Genomic DNA, 24,784 nt, shown 5'->3' with positions numbered 1-24,784 from the left:
CCTTTATAAGAGTTGTAAAATAAAAAAAATAACTTTGAAAAAAATGAAGCTCGGGTGAGAGTCGAACCTGAGCCTCCTCAAACCATTCTTCCACATTTACATGTGTGATTATATTTTACATTTACTTCTATATGGTAAAAAAAATTCAACTGGGCCTTACAAAAAAGAGAGCAGCAAATGCATCACTTTGCCTGAAACATACAAGGCATTCTCTGAATTATACAAGGCCTGCAATCACATTTCAATCAACACTCATAGTACCAGATTCATGCAAGTTTTGGTGAATCAAACACCAGTCCTGAAGAAGCTGCAAATTCTCAAAGTATTGAAGTATATTGACTGCAAAAAAAAAAGAAATTGACTGCAAAACAAAAGCCAACTGCAGAACTAGAGCAAAAAAAAGCCAACTGCAGAACTAGAGCAAAAAAAACCAACTGCAAAAAAAAAATCCAACTGCAGAACTAGAGCAAAAAAAGCAAGAAATTGTTACCAGTGCATGATTCAAGTAAATAATTTCTGCACATTACTTCAGAAAATCTACATCTAGAACTCAATAAATCACCTTTTCTCTCCTCATTTATCCGGGATTGAGACCGGCAATGAAATGATATATCATTTCAATGGCGGAGTTAAAAAGGGGGGTTCATCTCAAGAGAAACAGATAGCATATCATACCAACAATATTGCAAGTCATAATTAAAGAGAAACAAATAGCATGTCATTTTAAAAGCAAAAATACAATCTGAAGCAAAATGAAAGAAACAAAATAGGTTCAGCGCATCAGTGGAAATGAAAAGAGTAAACCCACCATCAGTGGCACTTCTTTTTCTTTTTCTTATTCTTCTTGTTCTTCTTCTTTGTCCAAACCACTAAGATAGGTTCAACATCGGTTCTTGCATAACTCTCAGTCTCGTCATCCATTTGTAATCCAAGAGTTGAAGGATCCACTGGTTGGCAACTTGTGTCTTCATGTTCATTGTATTCATCTAATTCATGGAAACCCCTAGGTGGTGGTTTCAACATCACAAACCAATTAGATGCATCTGACTCTCGAGAATAGAAAACTTGCCGGGCTTGTGACGCTAAAATGAATGGATCATTCTGATATTGATTCTTATGCTGACGTAAGTAGACTAATGGAAAGCCTTTTTCTAGATTGACACCAAAATAGGTGTGAGCCCAGTCACATTTGAATATGGGAATTTGAACATATGATAGTAGTCCAACACGAGAATTTGTTCTAAAACACCATAGAAACTACTGCTTATTTGTGATGCTGCAACTAAAGATTTTGACTCAATTGAAACACCACTGTTTTGTGTGACTCTTTGAACATCCTTCGTAATAAACCTTGATCCATTTATTTGCAAGCCTTTATATGATACACATTTTTCTAAAGGACCATATGCCAACCACTGTATTGTACTTGATACAGATATGCCTTGACTAATTTGCGTTTTAACTTATAAATATAATTTAGTTAGCAGAACACAATGAGCACAATAATGGGTGCAAGCTCTATGCAAAAAAGAGGTACTACTCAGGGAAAATGAATCAAACATATAACATATAACAAATGACCAAGTGGTGGTGCACGTACCTTTTGCCGTATCCAATCTGCAAATGTGTCTGAGTGTATGGAAAGGAGTTGGTCTTACTGTCAGTATGGGAGGATCTTAAATCATCCATGTGCATTCTAAATAAGAAAAAAAAAACTAATATGAAAAAGGCCCGTAAGGGTATTAACTAATAACAATTTGAAATGAACATATAACGTCATACTTACATTCTATATGGGTCAATTGCTGTTGTGTTAAAAAGCACATATCTATAAGCGATCTTCATCATATCACTACCAATATACACTTGAACAGCTTTAGAAAGAGGACGCCCTGCCGGTGTGGAATCATGTTGAATGTCTTCATTACGGCTCTGATTTACTTCTCCTTCATCTGCTTTGTCCGCATGAACATCACAATACCTGACACACTCCATTCCCAGGTAACACTCTGTTATACATGCTTCAGGTTGTGCGTAATTTTTTACGTATTCTTTGAATGTCTTCATATACCTGCGACAGACCAAACCTTTAATTATTAGCACCAAACTCCCATTTACATTCACAAAATTTTTAATACTAATGAAACAAGTTATACCTTTCAAATGGATACATCCAACGATATTGCACGGGTCCACATAAATGCACTTTTCAAGCTAGGTGAATTGTCAAGTGTACCATCACATCAAAAAATGATGGAGGGAAGTACATCTCTAACATACACAAAATCTCGGCAATTTCTTCTTGAAGTTCTAATAATCTAGTGAGATCAACTGTCCTTTAGCATATTTCGTTAAAATAAGAACATAACCGATTGACCGCAGTACTTGGCCCATCAGGTAAAAGTCCCTTCAAAGCTACATGTAGTATTTGTTGCATAAGAACATGGTAATCATGAGCCTTCAGGACACCCAAGCAACCATCTTTCGAGAAATGCCTCCTAAGATCAGAACTATACCCATATGGAACCTTCAAATTTTTTATCCAATTATAAAATATAGCTTTTCCCTTATCGCTTAAGTTACATGGTGCTGGTGGAAGCCATGTTTTTCCATTTTTCTCTGTTGGATGCAATGCTTCTTTGATTCCCATATTTTTCAGATCATTACGAGAATTTAATCCATCTTTAGTTTTTGTATTTATATTCAATATAGTACCAATGACACTCTCACAGACGCTTTTTTCCATACGCATAACATCAATATTATATTGTAGTAACAATTCTTATATAAGAAGGAAGAAACATATATAACATAAAAAATATGAGCATGTAAGTCACTTGATTGAGTCGTACGTTTCATAACAGGGAAACAACATCATCATATATATGGTTGGGAACCTAGCTAGCACTGAGATTTACAATGCAGATAGGAATTTAAGAGCGAAAATAAGATAGTTTGAGGTTAGAATTTACCTTCCAGTAAGGCAAGTCGAAAAATGTCGACCGTTTGTTGAATATCGGATGGTCAAAATCCTGTGCACCAGAACTAGCAGAAGCACTCGTACCGGCATCAGTAGCTACTGCCCTTTTTCCGCTTCCCACACTTAGAGTTATCTTCATTTGCACCTGTTGTCGCTCTACTCTGTCCCTTTTTCTGCTTATTCTTCTTATTCTTCTTATTTTCCTCTTTTTCTTTCCTTTTCTCCATCTCGTTCTGCTCCGCCTTCCCAAAATCATTCACAATACTGCTATGACGTTCAAAAGCCATGGCACCAGACATAATAGGTGGCTTTTCCTTCCTCTCAATGTCTCCATTAAAACATGCTTTCTTCTTACTAGATCGAGGATGATGCTTATAAGCTGGAATTTTCCTATGATTCATGTAAACAGTTTTACGACTAAACGACAACCAGTTTGAAATAGTATTATCACCACAAAGAGGGCAGGTTGCCTTCCCTTTATACGTACATCTAGATAGGTTACCATAAGCAGGAAAATCGTTTATCGTCCACATCAATAATGCCTTCAAATTGAAAATTGTCTTACTAAACGAATCATAAACCTCCACGTTGTTATCCCACAACTTAATCAGATCATCAATCAGTGGTTGCAACTATATATCGGTGTCTCTACCTGGTTGTTTCTTTCCTGGAATCAACAAGCTTAAAATAATATTTTCGCCTTGCATACATAGTTGAGGGGGAAGATTATATACCACACAACACCGGCCAACAACTGTGGGTTGGGGAAAGATCGCCAAACGGATTAAATCCATCAGCAGCAAGCCCAAGACGCAAATTACGCGATTCTGAAGCAAACTCAGGGAACTTTGTGTCTATGTGCTTCCAAACCAAAGAATTCGTTGGATGATGTATCTTCCTTCCCATCTTTACTCTTATGTGTCGCGTGCCAAATCAACTGCTGAGCTAGCTCTGCTGATTCATACAATCTCTCTGATCTCTGCACAAGGGGGAGTATCTAAGAACCTTCACCGGTATCTTCTTTTTGGGCTTGTCTATCATGTCAGCATCGTCATCCATGTTATATGTGTCTTCCTTCCACCTAGAATAGTGACATTTAGGACATTCATCTGCATCTTTCAACTCCTTTCTAAACAAACAACAATCATTCTCACATGCATGTATTTTCTCATAAGTCAGTTGGAAAGCTTTCAACAACTTCTTCACTTCATAAGTTGATTTAGGAAGACAATGACCTGGGGGCAGCGCAGAACCAATTGTCTTGAGAAGTTCATCAAAAGCTCTTCGAGATAAACCATTTACTGTCTTGTGCCTATACAATTCAATAGTCATAGATAGCTTTGTGTGTGTTTTACAATCAGGGTATAATGGGAAGTCAGCCTCTTCAATCTAGTTCATCAATCCTTCGTCCTGGTTATGCGACCCATCGTCCTACCCAGGTTCAGCAACCCCTTGTTCTGGTTCGGAAAAATCAACATTAGCATTTGTCCACATCTGATAGAAAGTACGTTGACTTGTTTCTCCCTCTTCATGAATATCATTCAAAGTGCTAGCCTTCTCCCCGTGAAGAACCCACTCGGTGTAAGTAGGATCCATGCCTCGTTGTAGCAAGTGATAATGTACTGTACTCGGAGGAAGTGGCTCAGCAAGATTCTTACAATCCACACAAGGACAACTAAATTTAGAAGGATTTCCAAGTTTCTCACAAGTCAACTCTACAAACTTCTTCACTGCATCCTGGTATGGAACTTCCACCTACATTAACAATTCAATGGTTAGAATAAGACTAATCTCATTATGAGACATATATACACATCAAATAAAAAATGCATATACAAGCCATGACCCTGTAAGGACAGTTAATTATGACTTGGCTTTACCTTGGCCAACGAACCCAATCTTTATTCATCATTTGGAATTAATCTACCTAAGTCACTAGAACCTGCAACATTAAAAAAAAGAGGAAAAAAAAGAGTTAGAGTAATGACCCTATCAACAAATCAAACCTCTATCATTACACATAACAAATCAAACAATGTCCCAACTAGTGCATACATACCATCAGTTAGACTTCTTTTTAGACAAAATTGTACTTCACTTGTTCCCCTCTTTACTTTCTGAAGCCCAATCTGCAAAAATCAAACAATTCAGTATAAATTTCAACAATTTACAGAGTTGAATTAATGCATCTACACCTGAATTAAATTCGAACGACCAAAAAAATTTAATGCAACTGAAGTAAATTCAATGATTGAAATTAATGCAACTGATTGAAATGATTGAAATTTAATGCAACCCTAAAAATTTAATCCAAGCCAATCATCAAAATTCAATGCAAGCCAATCATGAAACGAATTGAATGCAATGATTGAAAACCCTAAATTTAATGCAACTGATTAAGAAAATTAAAACCCTAAATTTAATGCAAATGATTATGAATCAAAAAAAAAAATTATAGCAATCAGTTACATACCCGTGTAACAGATCGAGAAGGTACTAACAGAGCTTTAAAAGCTCGATCTGTTGATGAAGAAGCTCGATTTGCGGATGATATTAACAGAACTTGAGAAACTTGATTTGTTGATGGAAAATAAATCGATATGTTGATGATGAACTTAGGAAACTCCTATTTGCCCGATCTACTGATGATGTTCAGAGTGATGGTGGTTTGATTGATGGTTTTTCGGGAGATGAAGGAGGAAACAAATGAAGGAGGAGGAGCTTTCTGCGGTTTGAAGGAAAAGAAAAGAAGATAAGAGAAAGAAAAGAAGTGGTGGAGGAGGTTAAGGAAAGAAAAGAAAAGGATAAAAAGGGAAAAAAATAAAAACAATGGACGGTTAGAGATTGATGTAAGGTTGAAATGGGCGGTTAGAGATTGAAATGGAAGTTGTGATGTAGTAATCTTTTCTCATGGCCCTTTCACAACTCTTAGAAATAGTCGTCGTATGGGTTTTTTCGTCCTGCTAAACTTTTTCACTTCTGCTAAAAATTTTTTCACTTCTTCTAAGGTTTACGAGTTTAATATTTCCATGGAATCTTTCCCGGAAACTTCTAAAGATTCATCGTTCTCAAACAAGAAAGGAATTACAGTAATTAACGAACAACCGAAGACTTGAAAGTGAAAATATGTTGGCAACTTTGATTTTAGACTATTAACCAATAAGCGATCCTTCACTGGCGATGTAAAGGAGTTACGTTCAACCAGTACATTTCGATACTCATTCAGGAATGGTGACACATTCAAAAGCACACTGCAGAAATGGTGACGGTGGCAACCTTGATTTTACTATTAACCAATAACCGATCCTTCACTGGCGATGTGAAGGAGTTACGTTCAACCAGTACATTTCGATACTCATTCAGGAATGCAAAACCATCACCTGCAGTGCCTCAAAACAAAACCACTATTCAAAAGATTTTTAGACTCTCATGACCATCACATGTCTAAGTTTCTACTGAATAAGTTAAGAATTAGCACCAGGCACTATCTATAAACTCGTCAAATTGGAAAATTGAAAAAAGTGTTGTGCTCATTGTTTTGCCGATCTAAGTAAGATTTAGAACTTAGCAAGTTTCTGTCTTATCAATACTACCAGAAGAATACAAGGAAATGTATAAGCATAATCAGTGGAGCACGTGGTTTTCAAAAGGCAAAATGAAAATTAATATCCCAACTATATAATAAAATTGAGCCAATTAAGTAATGATTGTTGACAATTTTTAACCACTTCTGAGCATTTTAAATCTTACCAAGGAGATTAGAAATTGGGAGTACCATGCGACTAGAAATTCAGCTCTACCCCGTTATGCATCCTCCTATATGATCAAAGGACTAAGACCATGTCTCCATATCCACAAAAACAATAAGTCCAACATCTAGAAATCGACATCATCCAACTTTTCGTTATAGTAGAATCCTGCCCAACAAAATCATACAGTAATAACAAATAATTTGGACTAGATTGTAGCTCTATCATCTATTGGCTGAGGTTTTCCATGAACGAAACACTTCTCTATTCGAAGTCTCGACTACGTAGGCTTTCCATTTAATTTAGTTGTTAATTGGCAACAGTAAGTCCTTAACACACAACCAGAATAACAAATTTAGAGCAACTGCATACAAATAAAGCACAAGAAGAAAAAGGTACTGGCATAAATGTACGAAACCAATCTATTTTTTGCAAAACAGCGTTTTCTTTAAAACCAATATATCATTGAAAGCAAACTAAAATAAGATCGATGAAAACCAACAACAAATTTAGCCAAAAATAAACACACATTTCCCAAAATTATGCTTCAATTCATCTTCCGTTTCCCTTTTTTGTTTCAGAGGATGAAAATATCAATATATACTAATGAATCTAGATAACTACAAATCATTATTAGAAATCGAAACAAGTATTATAGTATTCACTGCCAGTAGCACAATAAACTAGTAGCATCAGCAGTAAAATCAATCATAAAAAGCTATCGGAGAAAATTATACCAGAAACTTGGATTAAGCTATTAACTTCAGAAGAAGAAACTAAGTTGTATCTTCGTTCGTTCAAATTCTTCATCACCAAAAAAGTATCAATCCCAGAACACTTGCAATTTCAGATTCAATATCTCTGGTGGTCCGAGTATTTGCTTCAATTTCTTCATTAACCATTAGAAAACCAAAATCTTCTGATTTATACGGTTCTAAATCTGCTTCTTCATCTGATTTATACACAAACCGTACCACCGATCTGGTACCAATCTCTCTCAGTTTCTAGGGCTTTAGACAAAAATTAGACCGAGAAGAACAAGAGATTGCGAGGGAGATCAACGCAAATTGATATGAATAATCAAGCTAAAACGAAGTGAAACCTAAACTTTCGTTTTTGAAGAAGAATTCTGCGATGAGTCGATGACAGAGAAGAAATGATGTATGAACAAATAATTTTACGGTTTCGATTTGAGGGGCCATTTTTGCCATCTAAAAAGTTCGCTTTTGGACTGAATCGTTCACCGAAGGACTAACTCGTTCTATAATTGGTGAATTTGGACCTCCTAATACTGGACTTGAAGGGACAGGATTAGAGTGTCTAAAGCCCAATTAGTATGGGCTTAAAAGTTAATTTCTACATTCAAGACCCCATAACAAGTCGCACCCAACCTCTGTTTCTTCATTGGCTTCGAGTCCATGTCCTAACCCAAGGAAAATACGGTACCCCCAGACTTGGAGCTATAAAGTGGCTCAGTTGAGGTTGGCAAGAGCTGTGTGGTTCAGTCATTTTGTCGAGCACTAAATGTGCATATCGCTGTTCATGTCGGGATAATGACTTTGCTGTGTATCTCCAACCCATGATATCTCCTTCCCTGCAATATGATTGCAAGCATAACCCACATTCATTCAAGACTGTAAAGAATCATCAATCACAACCATTCATCATCACATTCAATGACAACGAAACAATTTCTTCTGAATTTCACGGCCAAATTCCTGTCCAAATCTGACTGCAATTAGATTCTGATGCTGACCCATTCTTTCTGATATTTCACAAACTCTTATAAGCTTTTTAATCTCCTCCGGTAGTTCACAGCAAATGAGTGGCGTCAACTCATCTTTCAGGCCTGTATTCTCCAGTCATAAACCATGTCAAACTGTGTCAATGTATCACAAAGTTCCGTGTAGTTCTCAGCTTCTCAAATATGTCTTGACCCATCTCGACCAGCCATAAGAGTCTTTGCCGGTGGTATGAACTTGGTGCAGAGCTGGCAATGTAAAAAGAAGATTCTGAATGAACTCGAGCTGGAGAAATCAGCCAATCAAGAATGGGTTTTAGTCTATTCTTTTATTGCTAATAGGCGGATTCAAAATAATATCATCATAAATCATGAAATTTTGCACTCTTTTAAAATTAGAAAAAAGAAGAATAATAAGAATGGTTTCATGGCCATAAAACTAGACCTTTCAAAGGTTTTTGACAGACTAGAGTGGCCATTTATAATTGCAGTCTTTATAAAGCTAGTTTTTCGGATTTATGGTGTCATCTGATTCATCAATGTATCTGTACAATTTCTTATTCGGTGTTAGTTAATGGCTCTCCGGGTGATATTTTCTATCCTTCCAGGGGAATAAGACAAGGTGACTGTCTTTCCCCTTATATTTTCATCATTTGTATGGAAATGTTATCTCATCTCTTATTAAAAGCTGAAGCGGATAACATGATTCAGGGGTTTAAGCTAAAGAGTAATAGTCCTTCCATTTCTCACTTATTCTTCGCTGATGATTGGATGTTATTTTCAAGAGCATCCCTTTCTTATGCTACACACCTTATGAAGATTATTGGCAATTTCTCAAAAGCCTCAGGTCAAGCAATAAACTTTGAAAAGTCTGGGTTTTTTACTAGTGCAAAGATGCATCATAAACATGTTAAATTGTTGTCTAAAACTCTAGGAATCAAATGCTTGAGTAGTATTGAAAAATACTTAGGTACTCCTTTGTTTATTAACAGAAAGAAGTCTGAATCTTTTCAGTTTTTGATTGATAAATTTTATTCAAGATTAGGTAATACTAAGAGAACTAACCTTAATATTACTGGTAGAACAGTGATTACTAAGCATGTTCTTTCAAGTTTGGCAGTTTATCACATGTCATGTTTTCCTCTCCCCAAAAAGATTACAACAAAAATAGATTCAATACAAAGAACTTTTTGGTGGTCTAAAAGCAATCCAAGGCGTGCTGCCTACTTTCGGCCTTGGAATGATATTGGTAAACCAAAAATGTGTGGGGGGTTAGGTATTAGAAACTCTTATGCTACAAATAGAGTCTTCATTGCTAAACAGGGTTGGAGAATTAGCAATAACCCAGATCTCTTAATTTCTAGATAAGTACTTCTCAAATCAGAATTTACTGGAAATTGATAAAGCTGCTGATACGTCTTCTTGGTTTTGGAAAGGTACAGTAAATAGTTTAGCTTTCTTAAGGTCTAACATTGTGATGAAAATAAATGATGGTACTGGTACAAAAATCTGGACTTCTAACTGGTTGCCCTTCAGTAATGCTCCACCAATGTCGAATAATCCAGATCATATCAATTTTACTTTGGTTAGTGAGTTAATCAACAATGAGAATAACACTTGGGATTTAGATTTATTGCAATCCTTGTTTGTTCTTGAAGATGTTAAAAAGATTAGTTCTTTAAGGATAAATACTAATAAGAAAGATGAATTAAAATGGGTTCATACTAGAAGTGGGAATTTTACTATTAAATCTACTTATAATGTGTATATGAATATTTCTAGATCAGTAGAGGATACTTATTTTTGGAAGAAAGTTTGGTCTCTTGATTGTCTACCTAAAATCAAATACTTCATGTGGAAAATTTCTGCAGAAATGTTGCATGTTAATTGCCTGTTGAAGTTGTACAATGAGTATATTGATGATTGTTGTCCCTTATGCAAGAATGAAAGAAAAAATGTGATGCATTTGTTTTTCAGATGTCCTATTGCTTCTCATATTTGGTTTGCTTTATCAATACAACATATGGTAGCTTCTGGGACTAATTACATTGAAGATATTTTTCTGTTGTGGTTTGATAATTCTTTTGGAAAGTCTCCCTTTGTGGTTAACTGGCCAAGCATTGGGACTATAGTTATGTGGAGTATATGGAAAATAAGATGCGAGGTTGTTTTCAAAAATGCTTCTATCAATCTGGATAAAATCATCTTAGATACCAAAAGACTTGTAAACACTTATGTAGCTGCGCCAGAGACTAAGAAGTCTTCTAATTTGATTGCTAAAACTTCCATTCAGAATGTTGATCACCTAATGTTTTTAGATGGTTCTTTTAAGGATTTTAACATGGGAGTTGGTGTTATTCTGTGTGATATTGCAAGAACAGTAAGGGGAACGAAAGCAGACTTTGGCCTTATCTCAGATGCAGTTGGTGCTGAGGCAACTGCACTCATTTTGGCTATTGATAAGCACGTCAGTGCTACATTTTACACCCATATTTATATTAGATAGGACTCGATATTTTGGCTAATGACATTATTTTAGTTCTTTTGTAGAAAGTACGAGGAAACTTGAATACCGGAACAATAATTGGCTCAAGGAAAGCAAAAATGACATTTGCTGCAGCAGAGGTGCAAATTTATTGGCAGCCCACATTTTATGTATCTAGCAGCGCCTGCCTGGCTATATTTCATAGTTTGTAAGCATCAATCAAACAGTGCTCTTATGCAAGCACGCCAAGTCCACTATGAGTAACAATGAGTGGCACATGGTGCTGTTAGAGGCTAAGGCGTGACGAACTGTCCACCAAGGGTTTGAATGTGAAAGAAAGTTTCATTTTCATTTCTTAAACAAACTGGTGTTGAAATTCCAAGCAGATGCAGTATAACCAGCTTGTTAGGGTGACTGAGAAATGACAAAAACAAACGGAAGTGGTGATCAAAAGCTTGGTTCGAAACTAGTGGTGGTCGTATATACATGGAAGACAAATTAAAGCTGCTGCCATTATTGTATCGCTAGGCAGCTGAGACGAAGAATTGAGATGCTGGTGTTGGCATTACATGAGATATCAGTAGACGGACTGAAGATGGAGAAGTGTATTGTGTTCTATGGGTCTGTTTGTGGCTGATTGAATCAGCTGTTGTTGCATGCAGTGGTTGTGTTGGTTGATTGAGAGTTTACTGTCGTGGCGTAGGTGGTGTTCAGATGGTCCGGTATTGATCTTGATGCCGAGAACTGGATGGGCTGTTGGTTTCAAGGAAGATGGGTACTTACAGACTTTGGTGGTTTCTATGAACTGAAGTTGGGTTTAGTCTGAGTGCTCTTGAATTTGAAGTGTTGGTCTCAATTCAAGCAATTGAACAGAGAAGAAGATGGCAGCGAACAAGGAAATGATGTCGAGTGATGGTGTTGAGTTCACGGCCTTGGTTCCAATGGCTGAACTCGTGCAACCAGTTGAGACGAGATAAAAAGAGTACTGGTGTTATTGATGGGGGAAAGAAAAGATCGGAGGAAGAAAGAACATGAGCTGTTGCAGTCGGAAATAAGTGCTTACAGGGTCAGAAAATGGAGTGATCGGTTTCGCGAAGGAGCTGAATTTGGGTTCTTGGCATCGACTGAAATCGGTATGTCTGGATGTGGTTCGAAATTGGTTTGTAGTGCAAGACTCAATTGACAAACAACACATCAACATCGATCATGGATTCCAGGGGTGTTGGATGAAATCCAATGGGGGTTGTACTATCGGTGGAGAAGATCAGGCCAGACGGAGATGGTATATTCACGATGGTGATGGCTTTTGGATTCTTGGCTGATGATGGTGTTGGTTAAACTTCAACATAGAAGTCACTAACAAGCTGGTTAGGACAAGATTAGGAAATTGATGTAATCCTAAGGGAATTAGAAGTCATCTAGTTCTAAGAAAAGGAAAGACATGTAATAAGGTAATAGGATTAGGAAAAGGAATTCATAGTTCTATATATATATGATCACCAAAGTTGTGGTTGATCATATGAGCAAGATTAGAGCTTGTATTTAGTTTTGAGAGATTTTCTAAACATCAATAAAGAGAGTTGTCTTTATATAAGCTAAGTTTCATCTTGCAGTTGCCATTAATTGGTATCAGAGCTTGTTTCTGAGCCATGGAAAACGAAACCACCATTGTGGGTGCAAAACAGTTCACGCCACCATCAATACAAGTTCCAATCCTCAACGCCACAAACTACACAGTATGGGCCATGAGAATGAAGGTACTGATGAAAATCTACAAATTTTGGGAAACAATTGATCCTGGTACATTGGACCCAGACAAAAACAATGTTCCATTGGATTACTCTTTCAAGCAATACCAGAATGTCTTGTTCTACAAGTTGGTGAACAGGAAACTTCAAAGAAAATTTGGGATGCAATAAAGGCACGTAATCTCGGAGCTGATCGAGTTAAAGAAGCCCGTCTGCAAACCTTAATGTCTGAATTTGAAAGATGAAGATGAAAGACACTGATACTATTGATAGCTTTGCAGGAAAGCTATCAGAGATAGCCTCAAAAGCTGCGTCACTTGGACAACATATTGAAGAGAAAACTGGTAAAGAAGTTTCTCAATAGTTTACCAAGATCCAAGTATATTCATATCATAGCTTCTCTCGAACAAGTCTTAGATTTAAAGAAGCTATGAAGATATAATTGGAAGATTGAAAGCATATGAAGAAGAATCCTTGATGAAGAAAACAATGGAGAAACTCAAGGAAAACTCTTGTACACAAACTCTTACCAACAAAACTCTGCGACAAGAGGAAGAGGTCGTGGAAGAGGTGGTAGAGGAAACAGAGGCCGAGGAAGGGGAGGAAGGTTTAACTCACAAGATAGAACAACAAGTCAGAATGATCAAAACCAAGGGAAAGAAAAGAAGGATAGATCAAACATTATTTGTTACAGATGTGATAAACCAGGACACTTCTCCTCTGTATGCCCTGAAAGAATACAAAAGGGAAGAAACAAACAAGAATGAAACAAGGGAAGCAGATACAGCTCTTTTCATGCACGAAGTTGTATTCTTAAACGAAGGGAAACTAATACCAAAGAACTACGAATCAAAGGATGGAGAAGAAGGAATCTGGTATTTAGATAATGGAGCCAGCAATCACATGACTGGTAAGAGACACTACTTTTCTGAACTCAATGAGAAAATCAAAGGACAAGTGAAGTTTGGGGATGGATCTTCTGTAGAAATTGAAGGGAAAGGATCAATTCTATTTCAGAGCAAGACCGGAGAACAGAAGCTTGTCACAAACATCTACTTCATCCCAAACTTACAAAGCAACATTCTAAGTTTAGGACAAGCTACAGAAGTTGGATGTGATGTTAGAATGCGACAAGATTATCTAACAGTTCATGACCCAAGTGGAAGACTTTTAGTTAGAGTCTCACGCTCACAGAATAGACTCTACAAGATAAGTCTCATGATTGGAAGGCCATTGTGTCTGAATATGAGACTGGAAGATCAGACATGGAAGTGGCACGCAAGGTTAGGACACATAAGCTTTAGAACTTTAAAGGCAATGTCTCAGAACAAGATGGTTCGAGGGATACCACAGATAAACGATGAATCAAGGATCTGTGAATCATGTTTAGTTGGGAAACAAACGCGTCAAGGTTTTCCAAAAGCAACAACATTCAGAGCCTCAAAGCCATTAGAGCTTCTTCATGCTGATTTATGTGGTCCTATTACACCACAAACCCTTGCAAATAACAAATACATATTTGTTATTATAGATGACTTCTCAAGATATATGTGGTCTATTCTTATGAAAGAAAAGAGTGAAGCATTTGACAGATTCAAAGCTTTCAGAAATCTGATAGAAAAAGAGTTAAAAGAGGAGGTCAAAATGCTTAGAACTGATAGAGGAGGAGAGTTCACTTCCTTAGAGTTCAACAAGTTCTGTGAGTCAAATGGAATCAAAAGGCAACTCACACACCATATACACCACAACAAAACGGAGTGGTGGAGAGGAGAAACAGGACTCTAATGGAGATGACAAGAAGTTCTTTAAAGGCTATGCAGGTACCTAATTATCTATGGGGAGAAGCTGTACGACACTCCACATACCTAATAAACAGGATACCTACGAAAGCTCTGAAAGACATGACTCCATATGAAAGTTTGCGAAAGAGAAAACCAAACATAGATCATTTAAGAGTGTTTGGTTGCAAAGCATACGCAAAAGTTGATTCTGCAACTCTTAAGAAACTGGATGATCGATCTCAGACTCTTGTGAATCTAGGAATTGAGCCTGGAGCTTACAGATTATTCAATCCAACAACGAAAAGAGTGATAGTGAGTCGAGATGTGGTATTCGATGAAAAAGCAAACTGGAACTGGAAAGAAACTAATGATGGACCAAGTAGGGATCCAGGAATGTTTCACATGAGATGGGGTCAAGTAATTGATGAAGGCGAAGGACCCATAATCATCAATACCAATGGAAACAATGATGTTAATCAAGAAGAAGAAGAGAATAATGAAAACACTGAGAATAACGAAGAAGTAGAAGAAGAAGAGATCGATGAAATAACTCAACCCATTCCACTGCGAAAATCAACAAGACAGATACAAAAGCCACAGTATCTGGAGGATTATGTTCTTCAAGCTGCAGAAGAATGTGAGATATGCTACTTTCTGTTAATGATGAACCAAGGAATTTTCAGGAAGCAAAGGTCTCGACTAAATGGACACAAGCATGTAGAGAAGAAATTATTTCAATCAACAGAAACAAGACTTGGTTTCTAGTTGATAAGCCAGGTGGGGTAAAAGTGATTGGTCTTAAGTGGATCTTCAAAATAAAACGGAATTGATGGTACTGTCAACAAATATAAGGCAAGACTTGTAGCTAAGGGATACGTTCAAGAATCAGGCATAGACTTTGATGAAGTTTTCGCACCAGTTGCTAGACTAGAGACAATTCGTCTCTTAATAGCAGAAGCAGCATCAAACTCATGGGAAATTCACCACTTAGACGTTAAGACAGCATTCTTACATGGTGAATTGCGAGAAGATGTGTATGTTGAAAACCAGAAGGTTTTGAAGTAAAAGGACAAGAGCATAAGGTTTATAAGTTATCAAAAGCTCTATATGGTCTAAGACAAGCTCCTCGAGCCTGGAATACAAAGTTAGATCAAATCTTAAGAGAAATCAGATTTGTTAAGTGCTCTAAAGAAACATCAGTATACAGAAGAGAAGAAAAGGGAACGCTTCTTGTGATTGCAGTCTATGTAGATGATCTATTTTTGACTGGAAACTCCCTTAAGGTGATCAATGAGTTCAAGAGAGAAATGTCATCAAAGTTTGAGATGTCAGACCTCGGAAAACTCACTTATTACCTTGGCATAGAAGTCCATCAAGGAGTAGATGGGATTCAGATTAAACAAGAAGCTTATGCAAGGAGAATTCTGAAAGAAGCAGGACTTGAAACTTGTAATCCAACTAAGATACCAATGGAGTTTGGACTTAAAGTTTCAAAGGCACAAGAAGAAGCTGAGATTGATCCAACGAGTTATAGAAGAAATGTTGGATGCCTTAGATACTTGTTACACACAAGACCAGACTTGGCTTTCTCTGTGGGAGTAGCAAGCCGTTATATGCAGAGTCCACGCAAGTCTCATGGTGATGTAATAAAGCAGATATTGAGATATCTAAGAGGAACAATCAGTATGGATTGAAGTATGGTCGAGGAGGATCAAAAGGAATTGTTGGGTATAGTGACAGCAGTCATAATATTGACCAAGATGATGGAAAAGTACAACTGGTCATATATTTTATCTAGGAGAAGCACCTATTACATGGTGTTCACAGAAGCAAGACACTGTAGCCCTCTCATCCTGTGAAGCTGAGTTTATGGCTGCAACAGAAGCAGCTAAACAATCAATATGGCTTCAAGAACTGTTGGGTGAAATCAAAGGAAGAGAACCTGAAAAAGTTCTCATCAAGATTGATAATAAGTCTGCAATTGCACTCACTAAAAATCCAGTGTTTCATGGGAAGACGAAACACATTCACAAAAGGTATCATTTCATACGAGAATGTATCGAGAAGGAGATCATCAACGTTGAACACATACCAGGAACTGAGCAGAAAGCAGATATATTGACAAAGGCATTAGCTCGGATCAAGTTTGAAGAAATGAGACAACTGATTGGAGTACAAGATATGTCACGGGTAAGGTTGAAGCTTAACGGGGAGAATGTTGGTTAAACTTCAACATAGAAGTCACTAACAAGCTGGTTAGGACAAGATTAGGAAATTGATGTAATCCTAAGGGAATTAGAAGTCATCTAGTTCTAAGAAAAGGAAAGACATGTAATAAGGTAATAGGACTAGGAAAAGGAATTCATAGTTCTATATATATATGATCACCAAAGTTGTGGTTGATCATATGAGCAAGATTAGAGCTTGTGTTTAGTTTTGAGAGATTTTCTAAACATCAATAAAGAGAGTTGTCTTTATATAAGCTAAGTTTCATCTTGCAGTTGCCATTAATTGGTATCAGAGCTTGTTTCTGAGCCATGGAAAACGAAACCACCATTGTGGGTGCAAAACAGTTCACGCCACCATCAATACAAGTTCCAATCCTCAACGCCACAAACTACACAGTATGGGCCATGAGAATGAAGGTACTGATGAAAATCTACAAATTTTGGGAAACAATTGATCCTGGTACATTGGACCCATACAAAAAAAATGTTTCCATTGGATTACTCTTTCAAGCAATACCAGAATGTCTTGTTCTACAAGTTGGTGAACAGGAAACTTCAAAGAAAATTTGGGATGCAATAAAGGCACGTAATCTCGGAGCTGATCGAGTTAAAGAAGCCCGTCTGCAAACCTTAATGTCTGAATTTGAAAGAATGAAGATGAAAGACACTGATACTATTGATAGCTTTGCAGGAAAGCTATCAGAGATAGCCTCAAAAGCTGCATCACTTGGACAAACTATTGAAGAGAACAATCTTGTCAAGAAGTTTCTCAACAGTTTACCAAGATCCAAGTATATTCATATTATAGCTTCTCTCGAACAAGTCTTAGATTTAAAGAAGATGAAGATATAATTGGAAGATTGAAAGCATATGAAGAAAGAATCCTTGATGAAGAAAACAATGGAGAAACTCAAGGAAAACTCTTGTACACAAACTCTTACCAACAAAACTCTGCGACAAGAGGAAGAGGTCGTGAAAGAGGTGGTAGAGGAAACAGAGGCCGAGGAAGGGGAGGAAGGTTTAATTCACAAGATAGAACAACAAGTCAGAATGATCAAAACCAAGGGAAAGAAAAGAAGGATAGATTAAACATTATTTGTTACAGATGTGATAAACCAGGACACTTCTCCTCTGTATGCCCTGAAAGAATACAAAAGAGGGAAGAAACAAACAAGAACGAAACAAGGGAAGCAGATACAGCTCTTTTCATGCACGAAGTTGTATTCTTAAACGAAGGGAAACTAATACCAAATAACTACGAATCAAAGGATGGAGAAGAAGGAATCTGGTATTTAGATAATGGATCCAGCAATCACATGACTGGTAAGAGACACTACTTTTCTGAACTCAATGAGAAAATCAAAGGACAAGTGAAGTTTGGGGATGGATCTTCTGTAGAAATGGAAGGGAAAGGATCAATTCTATTTCAGAGCAAGACCGGAGAACAGAAGCTTGTCACAAAGATCTACTTCATCCCAAACATACAAAGCAACATTCTAAGTTTAGGACAAGCTACAGAAGTTGGATGTGATGTTAGAATGCGACAAGATTATCTAACAGTTCATGACCCAAGTGTAATACTTTTAGTTAGAGTCTCACGTACACAGAATAGACTCTACAAGATAAGTCTCATGATTGGAAGGCCATTGTGTCTGAATATGAGACTGGAAGATCATACATGGAAGTGGCATGCAAGATTAGGACACATAAGCTTTAGAACTTTAAAGGCAATGTCTCAGAACAAGATGGTTCGAGGGATACCACAGATAAACGATGAATCAAGGATCTGTGAATCATGTTTAGTTGGGAAACAAACGCGTCAAGGTTTTCCAAAAGCAACAACATTCAGAGCCTCAAAGCCTTTAGAGCTTCTTCATGCTGATTTATGTGGTCCTATTACACCACAAACCCTTGCAAATAACAAATACATATTTGTTATTATAGATGACTTCTCAAGATATATGTGGTCTATTCTTATGAAAGAAAAGAGTGAAGCATTTGGCAGATTCAAAGCTTTCAGAAATCTGATAGAAAAAGAGTTAAAAGAGGAAGTCAAAATGCTTAGAACTGATAGAGGAGGAGAGTTCACTTCCTTAGAGTTCAACAAGTTCTGTGAGTCAAATGGAATCAAAAGGCAACTCGCATCACCATATACACCACAACAAAACGGAGTGGTGGAGAGGAGAAACATGACTCTAATAGAGATGACAAGAAGTTCTTTAAAGGTTATGCAGGTACCTAATTATCTATGGGGAGAAGCTGTACGACACTCCACATACCTAATAAACAGGATACCTACGAAAGCTCTGAAAGACATGACTCCATATGAAAGTTTGCGAAAGAGAAAACCAAACATAGATCATTTAAGAGTGTTTGGTTGCAAAGTATACGCAAAAGTTGATTCTGCAACTCTTAAGAAACTGGATGATCGATCTCAGACTCTTGTGAATCTAGGAATTGAGCCTGGATTACAGATTATTCAATCCAACAACGAAAAGAGTGATAGTGAGTCGAGATGTGGTATTCGATGAAAAAGCAAACTGGAACTGGAAAGAAACTAATGATGGACCAAGTAGGGATCCAGGAATGTTTCACATGAGATGGGGTCAAGTAATTGATGAAGGAGAAGGACCCATAATCATCAATACCAATGGAAACAATGATGTTAATCAAGAAGAAGAAGAGAATAATGAAAACACTGAGAATAACGAAGAAGTAGAAGAAGAAGAGATCGATGAAATAACTCAACCCATTCCACTGCGAAAATCAACAAGACAGATACAAAAGCCACAGTATCTGGAGGATTATGTTCTTCAAGCTGCAGAAGAATGTGAGATAATGCTACTTTCTGTTAATGATGAACCAAGGAATTTTCAGGAAGCAAAGGTCTCGACTAAATGGACACAAGCATGTAGAGAAGAAATTATTTCAATCAACAGAAACAAGACTTGGTTTCTAGTTGATAAGCCAGGTGGGGTAAAAGTGATTGGTCTTAAGTGGATCTTCAAAATAAAACGGAATGTTGATGGTACTGTCAACAAATATAAGGCAAGACTTGTAGCTAAGGGATACGTTCAAGAATCAGGCATAGACTTTGATGAAGTTTTCGCATCAGTTGCTAGACTAGAGACAATTCGTCTCTTAATAGCAGAAGCAGCATCAAACTCATGGGAAATTCACCACTTAGACGTTAAGACAGCATTCTTACATGGTGAATTGCGAGAAGATGTGTATGTTGAAAAACCAGAAGGTTTTGAAGTAAAAGGACAAGAGCATAAGGTTTATAAGTTATCAAAAGCTCTATATGGTCTAAGACAAGCTCCTCGAGCCTGGAATACAAAGTTAGATCAAATCTTAAGAGAAACCAGATTTGTTAAGTGCTCTAAAGAAACATCAGTATACAGAAGAGAAGAAAAGGGAACGCTTCTTGTGATTGCAGTCTATGTAGATGATCTATTTTTGACTGGAAACTCCATTAAGGTGATCAATGAGTTCAAGAGAGAAATTTCATCAAAGTTTGAGATGTCAGACCTCGGAAAATTCACTTATTACCTTGGCATAGAAGTCCATAAAGGAGTAGATGGGATTCAGATTAAACAAGAAGCTTATGCAAGGAGAATTCTGAAAGAAGCAGGACTTGAAACTTGTAATCCAACTAAGATACCAATGAAGTTTGGACTTAAAGTTTCAAAGGCACAATAAGAAGCTGAGATTGATCCAACGAGTTATAGAAGAAATGTTGGATGCCTTAGATACTTGTTACACACAAGACCAGACTTGGCTTTCTCTGTGGGAGTAGCAAGCCGATATATGCAGAGTCCACGCAAGTCTCATGGTGATGTAATAAAGCAGATATTGAGATATCTAAGAGGAACAATCAGTTATGGATTGAAGTATGGTCGAGGAGGATCAAAAGGAATTGTTGGGTATAGTGACAGCAGTCATAATATTGACCAAGATGATGGAAAAAGTACAACTGGTCATATATTTTATCTAGGAGAAGCACTTATTACATGGTGTTCACAGAAGCAAGACACTGTTTCCCTCTCATCCTATGAAGCTGAGTTTATGGCTGCAACAGAAGCAGCTAAACAATCAATATGGCTTCAAGAATTATTGGGTGAAATCAAAGGAAGAGAACCTGAAAAAGTTCTCATCAAGATTGATAATAAGTCTGCAATTGCACTCACTAAAAATCCAGTGTTTCATGGGAAGACGAAACACATTCACAAAAGGTATCATTTCATACGAGAATGTATCGAGAAGGAGATCATCAACGTTGAACACATACCAGGAACTGAGCAGAAAGCAGATATATTGACAAAGGCATTAGCTCGGATCAAGTTTGAAGAAATGAGACAACTGAGTGGAGTACAAGATATGTCACGGGTAAGGTTGAAGCTTAACGGGGAGAATGTTGGTTAAACTTCAACATAGAAGTCACTAACAAGCTGGTTAGGACAAGATTAGGAAATTGATGTAATCCTAAGGGAATTAGAAGTCATCTAGTTCTAAGAAAAGGAAAGACATGTAATAAGGTAATAGGACTAGGAAAAGGAATTCATAGTTCTATATATATATGATCACCAAAGTTGTGGTTGATCATATGAGCAAGATTAGAGCTTGTGTTTAGTTTTGAGAGATTTTCTAAACATCAATAAAGAGAGTTGTCTTTATATAAGCTAAGTTTCATCTTGCAGTTGCCATTAATTGTTATCAGAGCTTGTTTCTGAGCCATGGAAAACGAAACCACCATTATGGGTGCAAAACAGTTCACGCCACCATCAATACAAGTTCCAATCCTCAACGCCACAAACTACACAGTATGGGCCATGAGAATGAAGGTACTGATGAAAATCTACAAAGTTTGGGAAACAATCGATCCTGGTACATTGGACCCAGACAAAAACAATGTTGCCATTGGATTACTCTTTCAAGCAATACCAGAATGTCTTGTTCTACAAGTTGGTGAACAGGAAACTTCAAAGAAAATTTGGGATGCAATAAAGGCACGTAATCTCGGAGCTGATCGAGTTAAAGAAGCCCGTCTGCAAACCTTAATGTCTGAATTTGAAAGAATGAAGATGAAAGACACTGATACTATTGATAGCTTTGCAGGAAAGCTATCAGAGATAGCCTCAAAAGCTGCATCACTTGGACAAACTATTGAATAGAACAAGCTTGTCAAGAAGTTTCTCAACAGTTTACCAAGATCCAAGTATATTCATATTATAGATTCTCTCGAACAAGTCTTAGATTTAAAGAAGATGAAGATATAATTGGAAGATTGAAAGCATATGAAGAAAGAATCCTTGATGAAGAAAACAATGGAGAAACTCAAGGAAAACTCTTGTACACAAACTCTTACCAACAAAACTCTGCGACAAGAGGAAGAGGTCGTGGAAGAGCTGGTAGAGGAAACAGAGGCCGAGGAAGGGGAGGAAGGTTTAATTCACAAGATAGAACAACAAGTCAGAATGATCAAAACCAAGGGAAAGAAAAGAAGGATAGATTAAACATTATTTGTTACAGATGTGATAAACCAGGACACTTCTCCTCTGTATGCCCTGAAAGAATACAAAAGAGGGAAGAAACAAACAAGAATGAAACAAGGGAAGCAGATACAACTCTTTTCATGCACGAAGTTGTATTCTTTAACGAAGGGAAACTAATACCAAAGAACTACGAATCAAAGGATGGAGAAGAAGGAATCTGGTATTTAGATAATGGAGCCAGCAATCACATGACTGGTAAGAGACACTACTTTTCTGAACTCAATGAGAAAATCAAAGGACAAGTGAAGTTTGGGGATGGATCTTCTGTAGAAATTGAAGGGAAAGGATCAATTCTATTTCAGAGCAAGACCGGAGAACAGAAGCTTGTCACAAACATCTACTTCATCCCAAACTTACAAAGCAACATTCTAAGTTTAGGACAAGCTACAGAAGTTGGATGTGATGTTAGAATGCGACAAGATTATCTAACAGTTCATGAACCAAGTGTAAGACTTTTAGTTAGAGCCTCACGTTCACAGAATAGACTCTACAAGATAAGTCTCATGATTGGAAGGCCATTGTGTCTGAATATGAGACTGGAAGATCATATATGGAAGTGGCATGCAAGATTAGGACACATAAGCTTTAGAACTTTAAAGGCAATGTCTCAGAACAAGATGGTTCGAGGGCTACCACAGATAAACGATGAATCAAGGATCTGTGAATCATGTTTAGTTGGGAAACAAACGCGTCAAGGTTTTCCAAAAGCAACAACATTCAGAGCCTCAAAGCCTTTAGAGCTTCTTCATGCTGATTTATGTGGTCCTATTACACCACAAACCCTTGCAAATAACAAATACATATTTGTTATTATAGATGACTTCTCAAGATATATGTAATATATTCTTATGAAAGAAAAGAGTGAAGCATTTGGCAGATTCAAAGCTTTCAGAAATCTGATAGAAAAAGAGTTAAAAGAGGAAGTCAAAATGCTTAGAACTGATAGAGGAGGAGAGTTCACTTCCTTAGAGTTCAACAAGTTCTGTGAGTCAAATGGAATCAAAAGGCAACTCGCAGCACCATATACACCACAACAAAACGGAGTGGTGGAGAGGAGAAACATGACTCTAATGGAGATGACAAGAAGTTCTTTAAAGGTTATGCAGGTACCTAATTATCTATGGGGAGAAGCTGTACGACACTCCACATACCTAATAAACAGGATACCTACGAAAGCTCTGAAAGACATGACTCCATATGAAAGTTTGCGAAAGAGAAAACCAAACATAGATCATTTAAGAGTGTTTGGTTGCAAAGCATACGCAAAAGTTGATTCTGCAACTCTTAAGAAACTGGATGATCGATCTCAGACTCTTGTGAATCTAGGAATTGAGCCTGGATTACAGATTATTCAATCCAAAAACGAAAAGAGTGATAGTGAGTCGAGATGTGGTATTCGATGAAAAAGCAAACTGGAACTGGAAAGAAACTAATGATGGACCAAGTAGGGATCCAGGAATGTTTCACATGAGATGGGGTCAAGTAATTGATGAAGGCGAAGGACCCATAATCATCAATACCAATGGAAACAATGATGTTAATCAAGAAGAAGAAGAGAATGATGAAAACATTGAGAATAACGAAGAAGTAGAAGAAGAAGATATCGATGAACTAACTCAACCCATTCCACTGCGAAAATCAACAAGACAGATACAAAAGCCACAATATCTGGAGGATTATGTTCTTCAAGCTGCAGAAGAATGTGAGATAATGCTATTTTCTGTTAATGATGAACCAAGGAATTTTCAGGAAGCAAAGGTCTCGACTAAATGGACACAAGCATGTAGAGAAGAAATTATTTCAATCAACAGAAACAAGACTTGGTTTCTAGTTGATAAGCCAGGTGGGGTAAAAGTGATTGGTCTTAAGTGGATCTTCAAAATAAAACGGAATGATGATGGTACTGTCAACAAATATAAGGCAAGACTTGTAGCTAAGGGATACGTTCAAGAATCAGGCATAGACTTTGATGAAGTTTTCGCATCAGTTGCTAGACTAGAGACAATTCGTCTCTTAATAGCAGAAGCAGCATCAAACTTATGGGAAATTCACCACTTAGACGTTAAGACAGCATTCTTACATGGTGAATTGCGAGAAGATGTGTATGCTGAAAAACCAGAAGGTTTTGAAGTAAAAGGACAAGAGCATAAGGTTTATAAGTTATCAAAATCTCTATATGGTCTAAGACAAGCTCCTCGAGACTGGAATACAAAGTTAGATCAAATCTTAAGAGAAACCAGATTTGTTAAGTGCTCTAAAGAAACATCAGTATACAGAAGAGAAGAAAAGGGAACGCTTCTTGTGATTGCAGTCTATGTAGATGATCTATTTTTGACTGGAAACTCCATAAGGTGATCAATGAGTTCAAGAGAGAAATTTCATCAAAGTTTGAGATGTCAGACCTCGGAAAATTCACTTATTACCTTGGCATAGAAGTCCATAAAGGAGTAGATGGGATTCAGATTAAACAAGAAGCTTATGCAAGGAGAATTCTGAAAGAAGCAGGACTTGAAACTT

At 37.1% G+C, this 24,784-nt stretch overlaps 1 protein-coding gene and 1 long non-coding RNA gene across 5 annotated transcripts; one reads left to right on the top strand and one right to left on the bottom strand.

Moving 5' to 3' along the window:
* Nucleotides 1-69: 69 nt before the first annotated feature.
* LOC113314159 lies at nt 70-8,774 on the bottom strand. Of its 4 annotated transcripts, none has more exons than XR_003342308.1 (8): nt 7,467-8,774; nt 6,731-6,897; nt 5,454-6,360; nt 5,040-5,109; nt 4,861-4,922; nt 2,157-4,735; nt 1,787-2,071; nt 70-1,696 (listed from the first exon to the last, which is right to left on the bottom strand). It is a non-coding gene; the product is annotated as an uncharacterized LOC113314159 (long non-coding RNA). The 4 variants fall into 4 exon arrangements; XR_003342310.1 differs by having other exon boundaries at nt 5,454-5,705; nt 6,257-6,360; nt 6,731-8,773; XR_003342307.1 differs by having other exon boundaries at nt 6,731-8,774.
* Nucleotides 8,775-9,133: 359 nt separating this feature from the next.
* On the top strand, nt 9,134-11,764 carry LOC113311920. Its single transcript, XM_026560705.1, has 4 exons — nt 9,134-9,440; nt 9,835-10,937; nt 11,021-11,095; nt 11,618-11,764. Exons 1-4 carry the CDS (start codon nt 9,134-9,136, stop codon nt 11,762-11,764), a joined length of 1,632 nt encoding a protein of 543 aa, XP_026416490.1.
* The last annotated feature ends 13,020 nt before the right edge of the window (nt 11,765-24,784 follow it).

The sequence above is a fragment of the Papaver somniferum genome, chromosome 9 (assembly GCF_003573695.1).
Source record: "Papaver somniferum cultivar HN1 chromosome 9, ASM357369v1, whole genome shotgun sequence".
Taxonomy (NCBI): domain Eukaryota; kingdom Viridiplantae; phylum Streptophyta; class Magnoliopsida; order Ranunculales; family Papaveraceae; genus Papaver; species Papaver somniferum.
The sequence above is the reverse complement of the archived record's forward strand: the minus strand, read 5'-3'. Positions and strand labels throughout refer to the sequence as shown.

What these genes read in the sequence shown, in the direction of transcription:
- LOC113311920 (XM_026560705.1), top strand. Translation starts at nt 9,134, where the DNA reads ATGTTATCTCATCTCTTATTAAAAGCTGAAGCGGATAACATGATTCAG. An exon ending in TAGTATTGAAAAATACTTAG is followed by an intron (nt 9,441 to 9,834) that starts GTACTCCTTTGT and finishes CTTAATTTCTAG; the next exon opens with ATAAGTACTTCTCAAATCAG. An exon ending in TGACATTTGCTGCAGCAGAG is followed by an intron (nt 11,096 to 11,617) that starts GTGCAAATTTAT and finishes TGTTGCATGCAG; the next exon opens with TGGTTGTGTTGGTTGATTGA.